Source organism: Callospermophilus lateralis, chromosome 17, assembly GCF_048772815.1.
Source record: "Callospermophilus lateralis isolate mCalLat2 chromosome 17, mCalLat2.hap1, whole genome shotgun sequence".
Lineage (NCBI taxonomy): Eukaryota > Metazoa > Chordata > Mammalia > Rodentia > Sciuridae > Callospermophilus > Callospermophilus lateralis.
This window is the reverse complement of record NC_135321.1, coordinates 65,091,113-65,106,944: the sequence shown is the minus strand read 5'-3', so window position 1 is coordinate 65,106,944 and position 15,832 is coordinate 65,091,113. Positions and strand designations below refer to the sequence as shown.

The 15,832-nt window shown below is 43.3% G+C and overlaps 1 protein-coding gene across 2 annotated transcripts in view; it reads right to left on the bottom strand.

Moving 5' to 3' along the window:
* The window catches only part of Spire1 (spire type actin nucleation factor 1), a 144,376-nt gene that overhangs the window by 41,489 nt on the left and 87,055 nt on the right, over positions 1 to 15,832 (bottom strand). For both annotated transcript variants that reach the window (XM_076837208.1, XM_076837209.1), the window contains exons 5-6: positions 12,035 to 12,112; positions 11,060 to 11,224 (exon numbers count right to left, since the gene is read on the bottom strand). In XM_076837208.1, the coding sequence (XP_076693323.1) occupies positions 11,060 to 11,224; positions 12,035 to 12,112 (243 nt within the window). The remainder of the gene's footprint in view (positions 1 to 11,059; positions 11,225 to 12,034; positions 12,113 to 15,832) is intronic.

Here is a 15,832-nt window from a genome sequence, read left to right as displayed (position 1 = left end):
GGTGTCTCCATCTCCCTCTGGGAGCCCCCTGCTTCAACATCCTCTCCTGCCATCCCTGAGAGAGTCCCTTGCCCACAGGCTGGTGTGACGATCTAATCTCCACGCTCCAACATCTGGACCGCTGTGGGGCTTGCTCCAGGACTCTCCCTCCAGGCCCAACACATCTGGGATGCTCAGCGTGTCCCCTACGCTTCTTAGACAACGGAAAAACCCATTCTGTTCCTAGTATTTTATTTAATGAACACACTGACTGCTTCACTTTGCAGAATGAACATCTGCAAACATCATTATATATAAAATGATCAATCAATTTTTGGTTCTGTGTAAGCTTCTCAAATCCTGTACTTCAATTCTAGTCACACGTTCATATGTAGGGGGCCCCTCGTGTGCACGAACAAAGACCCACCCAAGGCTAAACTCCAACCTGCAGCTCCTTCTCCTCTATCACAGTCATACAAAGTAGTTGGGTTCATTTTAACAGAATGTCCCTGTTTCCCTCTTTTTTCCTCTCATCCTTCCTCCCTTATTCTCCTGCCTCTACTCATCTCCCTTTGCTCATTCATTTGTTCATTTCTGACAGGTTCTTTCTACTTGTACATGAAGGTGCACCTTTATTTATGCATGTACCTAACATGATCTTGCTAAAATAATTCTGCGGTGCCCCTCCCCTCCCTCTTGATCTCCTCCATCTGTGAACTGATCATCCCTGAATCTTCCATTTTTTTTCTCTAGTACCAGCTTCTTTAGGATGGTGGTTTCTTTGACAAATGCTGAACTGGCTCATAAAGTTTATGGTAGGTGTAAACAGCAAGACCTGTGATGTTTACAGAACGAGGCCACTCTGCTCAGGAACAGGGTCAGCTGAGGATGCAGTGCTCCTGTGCCACCGAGGACTCCTCCATTCCATGTGAAATACTAAAACCTAAGAAGGCCTGATCTTTTTTTGTTTTGTTTTGTTTTAAATATTTTTTTTTTTAGCTGTAGTTGGACACAATACCTTTATTTTATGTATTCATTTTTATGTGGTGCTGACGATGGAACCCAGGGCCTCGAACATGCCAGGCGAGCACTCTACCACTGAGCCCCAGCCCAGCCTGAAGGCCTGCTCTTCAGGTGGAGGTGTCAGCCTCACTGAAGTACCACATGTGCACACAGAGAGGAAGTACGTGCATGGAAGGGGCTCCACTGAGTCCCCTGCCCAGCTCAAGGAGCAGAACAGTGCCACCCCACCCCAGCCACCCGCTGCAGTCTTCCCCCAGCAGCTGCCCTGCCCGGCTTGTTTTCAGTATCCCTGTAAACAGTACGAAGACAGGTTTAAGAGAAAGACTGAATCAAATCAAGATGGCCCTGCGGCCACCAACTCCACTCTTAACACCTTTCGGCCTCCCCTTCAGCAAGGCTGACTCATCCATTGATGTCCACACCGTGATATTTGTTCAAAGTATTAGCAATCAAAGATGGGATTTATGCTTATTTGTTGATACTCAAAACATTAATGAGAGGTGCATAAAATATGTGGCCTGACACCTACTCTAACACATGCATTTTTAAGAAAATGAATATAGTTTCTTTCAGAAATATGTAAAGTTATAATTTTAGCTTTGATCTTATTTTATATATATATCTAATTTTCAAAGCACAAGTTGCCTACAAGTATTTTGGATAATTTGATTGTATTTATCAAAGGCCATCACAGCATGCATAGTCACTGACCCAGTAATTCGGTGGTTAGAATTTATTTAAGGAAACTAATACAGTTTTTACACAATACTAAAAAATGGGAAATATCAATAATAGATTAGTTAAATAAATTATGGTTTGCTTACTCAAGAGATTATTTTGAAGGCATTAAAAATAACGTAGGATGTACCAAAAATTCCACCAGAAAACTTCTAGAACTAATAAATGAACTCAGCAACCTAGCAGAATATAAAATCAACACCCCAAAATCAAAGGCTTTTCTGTACATCAGGGACAAATCCTCTGAAAGAGAAACTAGGAAAACTATCTCGTTTACAATAGCCTCAAAAATTAAATAAATAAAAAATACTTGGGAATTAACTTAATGAAAAAGGTGAAAGACCTCTACAATGAAAATTACAGAACGCTAAAGAAAGATATTAAAGAAGACTTTAGAAAATGGAAAGATCTCCCTTGTTCTTAGATAGGCAGAATTAGTATTGTCAAAATGACCATACTACCAAAAGTACTATACAATTTAATGCAATTCCAATCAAAATCCCAAGACATCTTCTCAGAAGATGATATAAAATCAATATATGAAAAGATGTTCAACATCTCTAGGAATTAGAGAAATGCAAATCAAAACCACTCTAAGATTTCATCTCACTCAAGTCAGAATGGCAGCTATTAAGAATATAAACAACAATAAGAGTTGGGGAGGATGTGGGGAGAAAGGCACACTCATACACGCTGGTGGGTCTGCAAATTGCTGCAGCCAATATGGAAAGCAGTATAGAGATTCCTTGGTAAACTGGGAATGGAAACACCATTTGACCCAGCTATCCCTCTCCTCGGTCTATACCCAAAGGACTTAAAAACAGCATACTACTGGGACACAGCCACATCAATTTTTTTAAAAAAGATATTTATTTTTTATTTTTTTTCAGGTGGACACAATGTCTTTATTTTATTTTTATGTGGTGCTGAGGATCAAACCCAGTGCCTCATGTATGCCAGGCAAGTGCACTACCACTTGAGCCACATCTCCAACCCCACATCAATGTTTATAGCAGCACAATTCACTATAGCTAAACTGTGGAACCAACCTAGACGCCCTTCAGTAGATGAATGGATAAAGTTACACAATTACACAATGGAATATTACTCAGCATTAAAAGAGAATAAAATCATGGCATTTGCAGGTAAATGGATGGAGTTGGAGAATACTATGCTAAGTGAAGTTAGCCAATCTCAAAAAAACAAATGCCAAATGTTTTCTCTGAGGGGAGGATGCTGATCCATAATGGGGATGGGGTGGGGTGAGGCATGGAGGAATAGACAAACTCTAGATAGGGCAAAGGAAGGGAAAAGGAGGGGGCATGCGTAAGAAAGGCGGTGTGACCCGAATGGTGTGACTCTACTTTGTGTACAACCAGAGACATGAAAAATTGTGCTCTATATGTGTAATATGAATTGAAATGCATTCTGCTATCATGTATAACAAATTAGAATAAATAAATTTTTAAAAAATAATGTAGAATGTAATATAATAAAGCTACAAAAAATAAGAAAACTTTTTACATGCTGTTAACATAATGATCAGCAAGAGAGACAAAGACCCAAAACAATATTTATAATATGGTAAAATTGTGCAAATGTGAGCATAGATGGGGCTCACGTGTGTGTGTGCGCGTGCGCACACACAAGAGGGCTGTACTAAGACGGACAGATTTCTGACCATTTCTAGGAACAAACCGGGGGCCCTGGGAGAGAGACTTGCAAATGTCCATCAATGTCTTTCTAGTTTACCCATGGGTTACTTATTACCTATATAAAACCTAGGTATTAAAAAATTTTTACATGATACACAATTGTATTTCATGATACAGAACCAAGTTTATAACATATCAAGCAGGTGGAAAGAGTTCCAATACATTTTGTCCACTTTAACTCTATTCTTATAATTATACATTACACATTTACAGAGAAAATTCAGAAGCAAACATGCTAAAAATGGTAGAAGTGGTCTTAAGAGTAGATAAACTGTGTGATTTTTTTTTCTTTTTACCCACATTTTCTAATTTCCCCATAATGAGCAGTTATACTTTTAAAATAAAATGTTAAAAGAAAGTTACAACATGAGCACGTTTGAGAGTAAAGGATGGAAAAAGATGTTCCGTGCAATAGCAGTACAGAGAACAGGGGCAGCAACGCTGCTGTCAGACTGGAGCTTCAGGAAACACTCATCAAGACAAAGGCTCCGCATCCGGAACATTCCACAGTTGTAGGTGGACACGCACCAGTCTGTTGGGACCTTTTACCTCCCTTGGGACCTCGGCCATTATTGGGTGTTGGCTGAGGCGGCCTCATGGGTTAGCATTTCCGTATATGTGACCTGGCTGGATTGGCATTTGCTCAGGCTTTTGACCTTAGTCCCGCCTATTGGTTTAATCTGAAATCTGCCTAGGCCCCTTGGTGATAGTGTCCTAACTGCTCCTTATTGGTTCTTGCTACTGTCTCTTCTTAGTCCCTTCTATCACTATATAACCTTGTCCCTGACACAATAAAGTTGAGATTATTGCACCTTCACTTGAGGTTGACTCATCTCCCGACTAGGTGTGATTGTGTGGGCGAGGTAGGGTGGCGGGCCGGGTCGTGATACTTACCCCCTCGCTCAGCCCAGGAGACATAGCTGGTCTAGTGCACTTCACTACCTCTGTCAGAGGGCGGTTGCCACAGCTGGTGCTTTGGAGACAACAGGCTGGTCTCCCACGTACCCTTATCGCGGAGGGGGCGGGGGGGGGGGGGCGGGGGGACACCAGACCACAGAGCTCCAAAGCACAGGGAGCACGCTGAAAGCATTAGGGGAAAGCTCCACAACAGGTGGAGGCTCAACAGTCCATTTTCCATTCGGGATTCACTACTAGACAATGGGGCCAATGAGGAAAGAGAGGGCTTGGAAACCCCCCAAACCACCAGCAGAATGTGCATCCAGGCGGACAGCGCTAGGCCACAAGAAACACCTCAAATTTAAGACACTGAAACCACACCAACTAACTCATCTGCCCATAACGGACTGAAACTCAAAGTCAAAAGCAGAAGGAAAAATGAAAACTTTGCAAACATGAGGAATTTAAAAACATACTACCAAACCACCAACAGGTTCAATGATAATGAAAGTGAAAGAAAGGAAAACACGGGATGCAGCAGGAGTGGTGCGCAGAGGGCAGTCCACACTGCAAACCCCTGAGCTCAATGAGGACTGAACAACCTGACTCCACAACCTGACCCCTCAAAGAACAAAGAACAATGCCTATGGATACAGGGTGGAGGAAATGGTAAAGAACAGAGAGGAGACAATGAGCAGAGAGCAGAAAGCAGTGGACAGAATTAACAAAAGCAAAAGGTATTTCCCTGACAAAAATCAATAAAAGTTACAAACCATTACCTAGACTAACCAAAGAAAAGGACCCAAAATATAAAATTAGAAAACAAGGATATTAAACAGGCTGCGCACCAATACGAAGGACTGTAAGATGTACATCAGCAAACGACTGTACTTGATGATTGTACATCAGCAAACTAGGTCACCTAGAGGAAACAGACAACAGGAGGGGAGGGAAGACAGAAGACAGGCAGAAAACACCCTGGGGAAGACCTGAAGGAGGAACAAGATCAAACCAGCAATCAAAAGCCTCCCAAGGACAACTATCAGTCCAGGACCAGGAGGTTTCACTGGTGAACTTCACTCAGACTTTAATGCTTCTCACAAGCTTAGCAGAAGAGCTAAGACTTCCTAACTTATCTGTGGGACCAGCGTTGCCTTGCAGCTAAGACAAGACAACGGAAGAAAACACCACATCAAACGGATGCACAATATCCTCGCAAGGGGACTCCAGCAGCATATCAAAAAGATGATTCAGCCGGGTTTGGTGGCACACACTTGTAATCCCAGTGGCAAGGAGGCTGAAGCAGGAGAATCCCAAGTTCAAGACCAGTCTCAGCAACTCAGTGACATCCTAAGCAACTTAGCACGACTCTGCCTCAAAATAAAATATATAAATGGCACTTAATTAGTGCCTCACTACTTAAGCACCCCTGGGTTCAATCCCCAGTACTAAAAAAAGTTTATTTTGAGAAGTGAGATTTACCCCATAAATATAATGGTGGTCCAACATATAAAAATCCCTCAAGGTATTCCATCCCCACATTAACAGAATAAAGCAAATGAACTTCCATGATTGTCCTCATTGATGCAGGAAGAGGATTTGATAAAATCTAACACTTATTTTATGACTAAAACAAAACAATAACTAACAGTCAACATACATTAATTGGAAGACAATTTTCTTGGCATGACAAGCCATTTATAAAATCCTACAATCTACTATGACACTCAGTGGCAGAACAGTGAATGTCCTGAGGAGACCAGGGACAAGACACAGATGCCTGCTTCTGCCACATTTAGTCAGCTGGAGTCCTCGCTGGGCAATTCGAGGGCATCCAGACAGAAGAGGAAGAGGTACAATCAAAGGTCCACACAGAGGACACGAGCATGAAATAAAAATACATTAGTGAAGCCATCAGAACAAACAAATTCAGCTGAGTTATAGGATACCAGACCAATATACAAAAATCAACTGCATTTCTATACTAACAATGAACAACCTAAAATAATCTTAAAAATGATTCCATTTATAATAGCATTGAAAAGGATAAAATACTTTAAAAGAAGCTAGCTTGACCAATGGGGCACAAGATTCATACACTGAAAACTAGAAAATATTGCTTAAAGAAATTAAAAGAAGATCTAAGTAATACCTCATGTTTATGTACTGAAGACTTAATATTGTTAAGATGACAAACTGCCCAAAGTGATCCACAGATGTAATTCAACCTCTACCAAAATCCCAAATGCTGTTTTTTAAGTAGAAATATGCATCCTAAAATTCATAAGGAATTTCAAGGAAACTTGAAAAGACAAAACAATCTTGAAAAAGAAAAGGGCTCACTTCTCTATTTCAAAAATCACAACAAAGCTATGGTAATAAAAACATAATGACAGACATTTACATTAAAAAAATTCAGAATCCAGAAATGAATCCATAGATATTTGTTCACACATCAGATGAACAAAAGACATATGGGTTGAAATGGTGGGAGGGGAGGGGAGGGGGGAGTGACTCAGTGGACAGCACTGGGGTAGTTGGGTGCTGAGACACAAGAGCCTGACCTTGACCTCTTACCACATGCAGTGTACAGATTAACTCAAGAATGGAGCAAAGACAGGATCATAAGCACCAGAAGTGAAAATCATACAAGAGAACACAGGAGGATATCCTCATGCCCTGGATTTGGCAATGGATACCTGAAGCAAGGGAAACAGAAGACAAAACAGATCAACTGTTTTAGCCAAGCTAAAACCTTCTGAACATCAAAGGACACTATCAAGAGGGTGACAGAAGAATGACCAGCTGCAAAATGGGATAAAATACTTGCAATTTGTGTGTTGAGGATTCAGCATCTAGAACACATGAAGGAACGTTACAACATCATGGCAGAATGGGTACAGGACCTCAACAGACACCTCTCCAAAGACGACACACAAATGGCCCACAAACATATGAACACATACATAGCAGCACCATAGCATCAGTCATCAGCAAATCAAAACCACAAAGAGATACCACGCCATGCCAACCAAGGCAGTTATGATTAAAGGCAGAAATGGACAATATGTGTTGACAAAAATGTGGGACACAGAAGCCCTCGTCCCCTGCTGGTGGGAACATTAAATGTGCTACCACTGTGGAAAGAGTTTGGTGATTGCTCAGTCACTCACAAAATCACCATGTGACCCAGACACTCTAGCCGAGGCACACACCCAAAAGAACAGAAATGAGATGTCAGACACTCGCAAGTGACGGTTCACAGCAACCCCACCAGCACTGCACAATGGTGACAAGAACCTAATATCTACTAAGCAACACACAGTACAATGTTGTCTATCTCTGGGGTGGAATGATTGTTCAGCCATGAAAAGGAATGAAGCACTCCTACATGCTAGCAGGATGGACAGACTTAAAGAACATCAGGCCAAGTGAAAGAGGCCAGACACAAAAGGTGGCACATCACATGACTCCATTCATGACATATCCAGACAGGTAAGTTCTCAGAGTCAAAGCAGAGAAGTGGTTGCCAGGGCTGGTGGGGGATACCAGTGACCCATCATGGCTATGGATTTCCTTCTAGGAGGATGAAACTTATTTCAGAACTAGATAGAGGTGGAGACTACAATCTTGTGATATACTAAATGTCACTGAACTGTACACTTTATTTTTTTGGTGTCAGGGATTGAGGGTGCGTTAACTATTAAGCCACATTCCCAGCCATTTTTGTTTTGAGACAACATCTCACTGATTTGCTTAGGGTCTTGCTAAGTTGCTGGAGCTAAAAACTTGCAATCGTCCTGTGTTAGCCTCCTGAGCCCCTGGGATTAGAGGAGCATGCCACCATACCTAGCTAGACTCTTATTTTCAAAGCCTTTTATTTACCCCAGGAAAAAAATAATTATGCTTGCAAATACTTTCCAAGTTGGATGTCATTCTATTATGGTTTGGATATGTGATGTCCTTCAAAAGCTCATACATGAGACAATGCAAGAATGTTCAGAGGTGAAAAGATTAGATTAAGAACTGTAACCTAAGCAGTGGATTAATCCACTGACATGGATTAAGTGGGTGATAACTATAGGCAGTGTGTGGCTGGAGGAGATGGGTCACTGAGGGCGTGCCTTTGGAGTTCATATTTTGTCTCTGATTCATGTTTTGAGCTGCTTTCCTACACCAGGCCCTTCTGCATGATCTCTCTGTCCTCGGACCCAGAGCAGTAGAGTTGGCCATCCATGACCTGAACCTCGGAAGCCATGAGCTCAAATAAACTTTTCTTCCTCTAAGCTGGTTGTGAGGTCCTTTGGCCACAGTGACAAAAAAGCTGACCAACACACATTCTATTACACATTACTATTTCCGTAATCCTCACAGAGAGTGATTATATAATGTACAAATGCTCAAGCCCCAGGTAGAGTCTGTTAAGTCAGCAGCTACAAGAGGAATCTATCCTAGTAATTCTTAGTATCAGAAATGTTACCTACTATTCAACACAATTATTTTTTTGGATAAAAATGTAAAGATTTAATAATATCAAGGGTAGCAGGTAAAAGACATTAATGTTAGATCAACTATTAATGCTAATGACCAACTGGGCTTACTATAATTACTGACGAATTTTTCAAAAATGCCTTCTGGCTACAGAGGAAAACTACCTGAGATTTATGCTAGTGCTTGCCCAATCAGAATGGATAAAATTCTAATAAGTAGATGTTTTTTTTAAAATGATAACACTACCCCGTATTGGCAACAGGATTGGAATGTATTATCTTGCAATACTGGAAAGCATACAAATTGGTGATTCCTTCTGGAGAGAAGACTGGCAAAAATGCATTAAATTTTTAAATATGCCTTATCTTTATCAATTCATGTCTCCAGCAGAAATTTAAACCCAGAAGAAAAATGAGTGATTTTTTAAAAAAATTTTGTAGTTGTAGATGGACAGCATACATTTATTTTATTTGTTCATTTTTATTTGGTGCTGAGGATCAAACCCAGTGCCTCACACATGCTAGGCAAGAGCTCTGCACTGAGCTACAGCCCCAGCCCCAAAATGTTTTTATGTGGATGATCATCCTAATCCTGATTAAAATGATGAAACTGGGAACAACCTAAATGACCGTTCATAGGATGGGAAGTAAATCACGGCAGGAGGAAAGAAGGCTGGGAGGGGAGAAAACCAGGCACAAGCCGGCAGCACACTCCACTTTTCATTCTGATGCTTTTGCTGTCTGGATACAAGGAAATATTGAGCCACCATTAAACAAAGAGATCATCCACAGTCAACTTTAAAGACTGAAAAAAGCTCTTGGACTACATGCCACTCTCTGTGTAAAATGACCATCAACCTACCTGCCTATCTATAATTAGGGAGTGAACATGAAGAACAGGCCAAGGGCAAGGTTTTCAGGACACATTTGCTTTTATTCATTTCCTTCTACAATGAGCAAGCAAACAGAGAACAAAAAATGTTGTGTGGAAAATGTATGCAAAAGTAATGGGAACTGCACCTGGATGCACCTGTCACCTGTCCATCACTCAGGACTCACTGGAGCATGCAAACCTACTGGTGGCCACCACCCTACAGCACACCTTGCTGTCCCAGCCAGCATGGTCACAAATGCTCAATGTGGCATGAACTAGAGAGATAACTTCATGACACAGTGTTGTCCCTGAGCCACATTTCCCAGGGGCTGCCCTGGCATCTGTGGTCCAAGACACAAGCCCCTCTTGCTGTTACATGGCACTGCAGGTGCATGGCAGCGAGGCTGACAGAGCACAGAGGCTGACGGGGCAGAGCCAGCAGCCACACAGCACGCTGCAGGAGGGTGCAGGGTACCTCTAGACCCAGCCCAGCACCTCACTCAGTCTCCACCTCCACTGTCCAAGGGAGAGACAATGTGGCCAAAGCAGAAGGGGTGCATGGTCGGATTCCAGGCACACTTGACAGGTAGGGCTGTCGCTGCTGGCATGCTAGACATTCTAACTCTAAGACCTGAATCCAAGGGTTTCATTGTGGCTATTTAGGAAGACAAATGTCAAAGAACACACAAAACAGGCTGCGTATGATTGGGTATGGGGCAATCAGCTTAATGGATTCTGGTTCAGCCATAGCTACAAAAGATAGACCCATTCAGAAAGGGTAATGTTGACTATAATGACAGGAAAAAACATTCACAATATGTCAAACAAAAATAACTGGTGACAAAATGAAATTAGCCCATTTTGTCCAAATGAAATCACAGAGAAAAGATTGAGGGATGTCTTCCACATAATAAAGTTCTTCTTTGCTTGTGCAATTATAAGTTTATAACTTTCCTTTGAGAAATTTATAAAGTATTTTCCAAATATTTTACAATGATCAAGTATTATTTTTATGAGAAGAAATGCTTTAAAAAATATAAAGAGTAGACCACTGCTGGGCGCGGTGGTGCACACCTGTAACCCCAGCGGCTCAGGAGGCTCAGACAGGAGGATCATGAATTCCAAGCCAGCCTCAGCAAAAAACAAGGCACTAAGCAACTCATTGAGACCCTGTCTCTAAATAAAACACAAAAAGACTGGAGATCTGGCTCAGTGGTCAAGTGCCCTGAGCTCAATCTCCAGTACCAAAATAAAATAATAATAATAATTATAATAATAGAGTAGACCATTTCAACAAACATCACACGACCCTCTTGAGAGCACTCATGGCTGTGGTCACTTACCATCACCTTCCGCAGGGTGTACCTTCTGCACCGGATGTCATCCATCAGCATCTCATAGGGGGTCAGCTGGTACTCGATGGGCAGTGGGTTGTACTGCCGCTCCTGGACCTTCTTAAGTTTTACCCCATTTCGCAAATCCCTCATCACCTGGACCCAGAATCGGGCCTGAAAGAACCATAGGTCAAGAGGCATCAATAAGTAAATTGATAGTTTTCTCTGAAAAGCTACAGTCATGTAGAATAAAGGAATGAATCAAGAGTACAAAATGCTGAGTAAACCAAACAAAAACTACTCTAAAAATAACATTTTAGGATACTAAAAAAAAAAAAAAAGTCAGCCAAGAAGTCACAAGCGCTCAAAAAAAGCTTTGCTCAAAAAAAAGTCAGAATTCTGAAGTGTGCCTCCCCCTAACACCTGGACATAGCCCACCTTGAACGCTTCAGGGCGCCCACTGTCCTGTCACTGGTTTACCTAAGGGCAGGAACCCTAGTGTGCATCATTGGGATCTGGAAGCAGGCCAGTGGAGGCTTGGCTCATGTCCCTGGAGCACATCCATCACTGGCCTGTGATCCAGCTCCTGCTCAGAGCTCTAGAGGGCAGACTCCACACTACTTACTCTGAAGCCCTGGGACCCTAATCCAGGAAATGTATTTGGATAAATGAAGGCACTGCATGCTAGTCTTGCACCTAATCCTGAAAACAGGTTTGACTTTGAGTGCACATAAGTGTACATCCGGGTACTAGTATCATTAGAAATGTTGGTATTTTAAAATTTCGAAATTCCCGGAGACATGAAAGATAGCTGATAAAATAGGAAAGCTTTTAAAAATGGGAACAGATATTTCCTCACATGTTAAACCAGGCATTCAAATTTACATCCGATCAAGTCACACTACAGTCCTAACAAACTCTATGTTTAGGAAGTCACACTGTCTTAGACACTGAACAGCCAGGAAGCGGACTCCACTGCCTCACCCAGTCAGCGTTTTTCAGCTCATCTAGGTCTGTGCTGGAGTCGTCACTCTTCTCCATTTCTTGAATCTTCTTAAGATTCTACCGGTTAAAATAAAAAGAAAACAGGCATGAAAATTTCACTAAGCCCTTCTCAAATTAAAACTTCTAAGAGATCAGACAAGATACACACAGAGGCATCATTGTGGGAGAGAAGTCCCTGAAAATGGATACAGTCTTACGAGGAAACCTGGGGCAGCTGGCTCTAGGCCATGGCCCCAGCTCTCCCTCCCCAGCCCCATACCACCCACCCTGGCCTAGGAAGTACTACTCCACAGAACACAGGGCCACACCTGCACCAGCCCCTCTCGGTTTCCATGCAGATGCCTTACTCCACATCATGTCCTGCCACCCAAGGCGATCCCTGCTGGGCACCCTCCCCTCCTCGCCCACAAGGCTCCCTTTCACTACTTCTTTTCTTCCAGATCCCAGGCTCAACAGAAATCGCCAGTTCTTTGGGAAGCCCCTTCCACCCCGAATGAGACTCCCTTCCTCCAGGCCCTTATCAGCACAGTGGGCTTACACCTGCTGCACCATCCATTCACCAAATAACTTAATAAATACATTGCAAATGAAAAAAGACCTTTTCAATTGCATCAGTTCAATGTGTGCAACTTTAGGAGTATCCTGACTGTAATGTACATGTTCACATATTAATGATGCAGTTGCGGCCTGTCTCCTAGTTAGAGAGTCATCAACCCTACTGTATTTTTCTATGTGCTGAGATATTTACCTGCTTGCACTTAGGCTGAATTTCAATGAGCTATAAGAAATCTGACTTGTTTTATATGAGAATACAAATGAAACATTTCTTAACTATTTCTTAACTCCTCCACTGGCCATCTGTGAACACGGAACACATCACCTGCTTCTTTTCCTTCAATAACATGAAGGAGTGCAGATGCAGTTACTCAAAACACTCAGGGGAAATGGAGTACAAATAATGCATTATTTCTACTCTCCGGGGTGGGGGGAGTATTTCTGGTTATTTCAGAATGTGTTTACACTTATTTTAAAAAGCCAAGTCAAGTCTCCTGTTTGAGATGCTGTGATAAGATCCTTGCCACTCCTCGAGTCTCTGGTCTTGCCTAAGTCACCCTCTTTGGGCCTCTTAGCTGTAAAAGGAAACCACCACTACCTCCCTCACCAGGGCATGAGGAGATCACCTGCTGAAGTAAATCCCTGGCATGCTGGCTGGCATGCAGAAGGCTCCCAGGACAGCTCCCAGTACCTTACAAGTATAATAAGTCACAGTTCATTACACCATAATATGTATCAAAATCTAAAATGCAATCAATTAAACGCAGCAGAGATGGGCACATATAGATTTGGTGGAAAGCAACCCAAAACATACACATCTGGATTTTCTTCTGGGCCACCTCTCCAGGCCCGTGCACTCCTCTGGAGCTAGGCTCTTTCCCAGTGCTGGTCTTACCCACAGCAGGGTGGTAGGGTCATGGTAAACAAGCTGCTAAGCCTCCAGGCAACTACCATGTACCCCTCCCATGGCCCATAATGAGGGGAACCAAGGCTCTGACTGGCTGAATAGCACACCTGGGGTTTTCCACCAGGCTCCCAGGTATGAGTAGGCTGTGAGGCCTCACCAGGCTATGATAACAGTGGCCCTCCAGGCAACCGACATATCCTGATCCTACCCCAGTGGCTTATCCAACCCTCAGAACAGCTGGATGCAGCTCTACTTTATTTTGCTAAAATAAACATTCATGAATATTAATGAATTTTGATATTATGTAAGGAAAGAGGACAGAATTTATTACTTGTGGCTGGTCTTTGCAGATAGTGGGTAGTAACGTCTGGCATGACCTTATATGGAATCTGAGTAGTGATCATTATTACTAAATTAGGACTCCACCGTTTCTACCTTTTTAGATACATCACACTGGCACACACAATATTTCTGACATTCAAAATCCCTGATTTGTTTTGGTAGGGGTCAGGTATCTTTTTGAAAAATTCCTGATGATTCACAACCCAAGTCCACACTCCTCACCAGTGTCCACATCAGAACTGAGTGAGGAGGAGACCAGGCAGGGGGATCTGGTGAGTTTACTTTGTTCTCTGGTGATGTGACTCAGGCTCCATTCAAAAAGAATGAATGACTTAAAGTGTATATTGTTCTAGTTATTTAATTTTTAACAATTACAATGGTGAGAGGAAAGGGACTCCAGGTGGTGAAGTGCCCCTGGGTTCCCAGGCAGGTGCTGTGTCAGCATGCTCCCTGTGCCATGGGAGCGGAGAATGCCTGGGTCCCCTGCTGCTCCTCCCCATGCAGTCTTGGGGCTGCACTGCTCCCCCTCCCAGAAGGCTTCAACAGATCCGAAGGTCCCAGAGCCAATTCCCTCATGTCCTTCCCCTTCACATCGTTGCTCAAATGTCACCTTCTTAATGGGGACGCCCTTGACCAAACTCCAAGCCACTGGCCCTCCCCCAGGTCTACATCTTCTTGCAGAGCACAGCCTGACTTCTCAGCTTACGATTCACTACTACTAACCATCTCCCTGAGTAAGAAAAGAGACTTGCACATATTCTGTTCACTGACAGGTGCCTGGCACATCACTGGCATTTAGTACGCATCTGTTCATAAGTGAATAAGAACTTTCAACCAAGAATGTTTAAATGCTTATATGTCTTCAAGAGCTCTTAATAAAAGTCACCTTTAATTAAAAGAAGCTCAATCACAGGGAAAATTATTCAGAAGGGAATCTGCATTTTCTCCTTTCAATTCAGGATCTCCAGGGAAGCTGGGAGAGAGGTATCTATCTGTGCCAGAGAAATGTGCTCTGCAGCTCAGGAAAACCGCCAGCACCCACACTACACACCTCAGTGTTCCATCCCACACCCAGGCTTCCTCCCTGTCCAGGAATGGACCTCAGTCAAAAAAAAAAAAAAAAAAAAAAAAAAAGGGAAAGGAACCATTCTATAGCACCTTACAGAGGAAATGAAGCAATCACAGTGCTAGCAGGTCAGGAAGGCTCTAGCAGCATCAAAACAAACCAGCTGAGACTCTCTGCCTAGGTCAGCCGAGCCCACGCAGCCCCACCAGTGATCGGGCAGCCCCTGTCCCCACACAGCAGCAGCTTGCTGCTCCTGCCCAGCTGGAATGGAGTTCTCGCTTCACGTTCTCCCATCACTGAAGGCTGAACACATGGCAAGGACCAGTGCCAATGACCTCTAAACCAGCAGAAGGAAAATAGGAAGGAACCCTTCCAGGCCTGGGTTGCTGACCACACTCCAGTGGTCCCCAGGATCAGACCCATAGGCAGAGGCTGGGAGGCCTCTGGGAAGGCCCAAATCTCTCTTTCTCTGGTCGTTCATTCGCTCTGGTTTCTCCCCCACTGCATCTACCTTCTCACTCCCCTGTGCCAGGTTCCCAGTGTCGCTGCTGTGGCCCTCAAACTGGGACCTCTGATCAACAGTGCAGGGATATGCCAGAGAGAATTAAAAGTGACAGGTAAACAGAACACATTTCCAGGAGTTAATTTTATTCCACGATAGGGCAGCGGAAGCTGCAGTCAGTTGCCTTCCAAGTTGGGAAGGAAATTTCTTCTACTGGCTGCCGAACTAAGGGGCTCCTCACTTCCTCCCCTCCAGGAGCTGCCCTCACCAAAGGGGGCCCTCCTCTCTGGGGCAGCCCATACTTGTCCTGCCTGTGTGGAAGCACACAGCGTCAATCTGGGACGTCTCGGGGACACCCCAATTTCTGGTGGGTCCGCTGCAGTCCCTGTACGCTCCCTCACCACT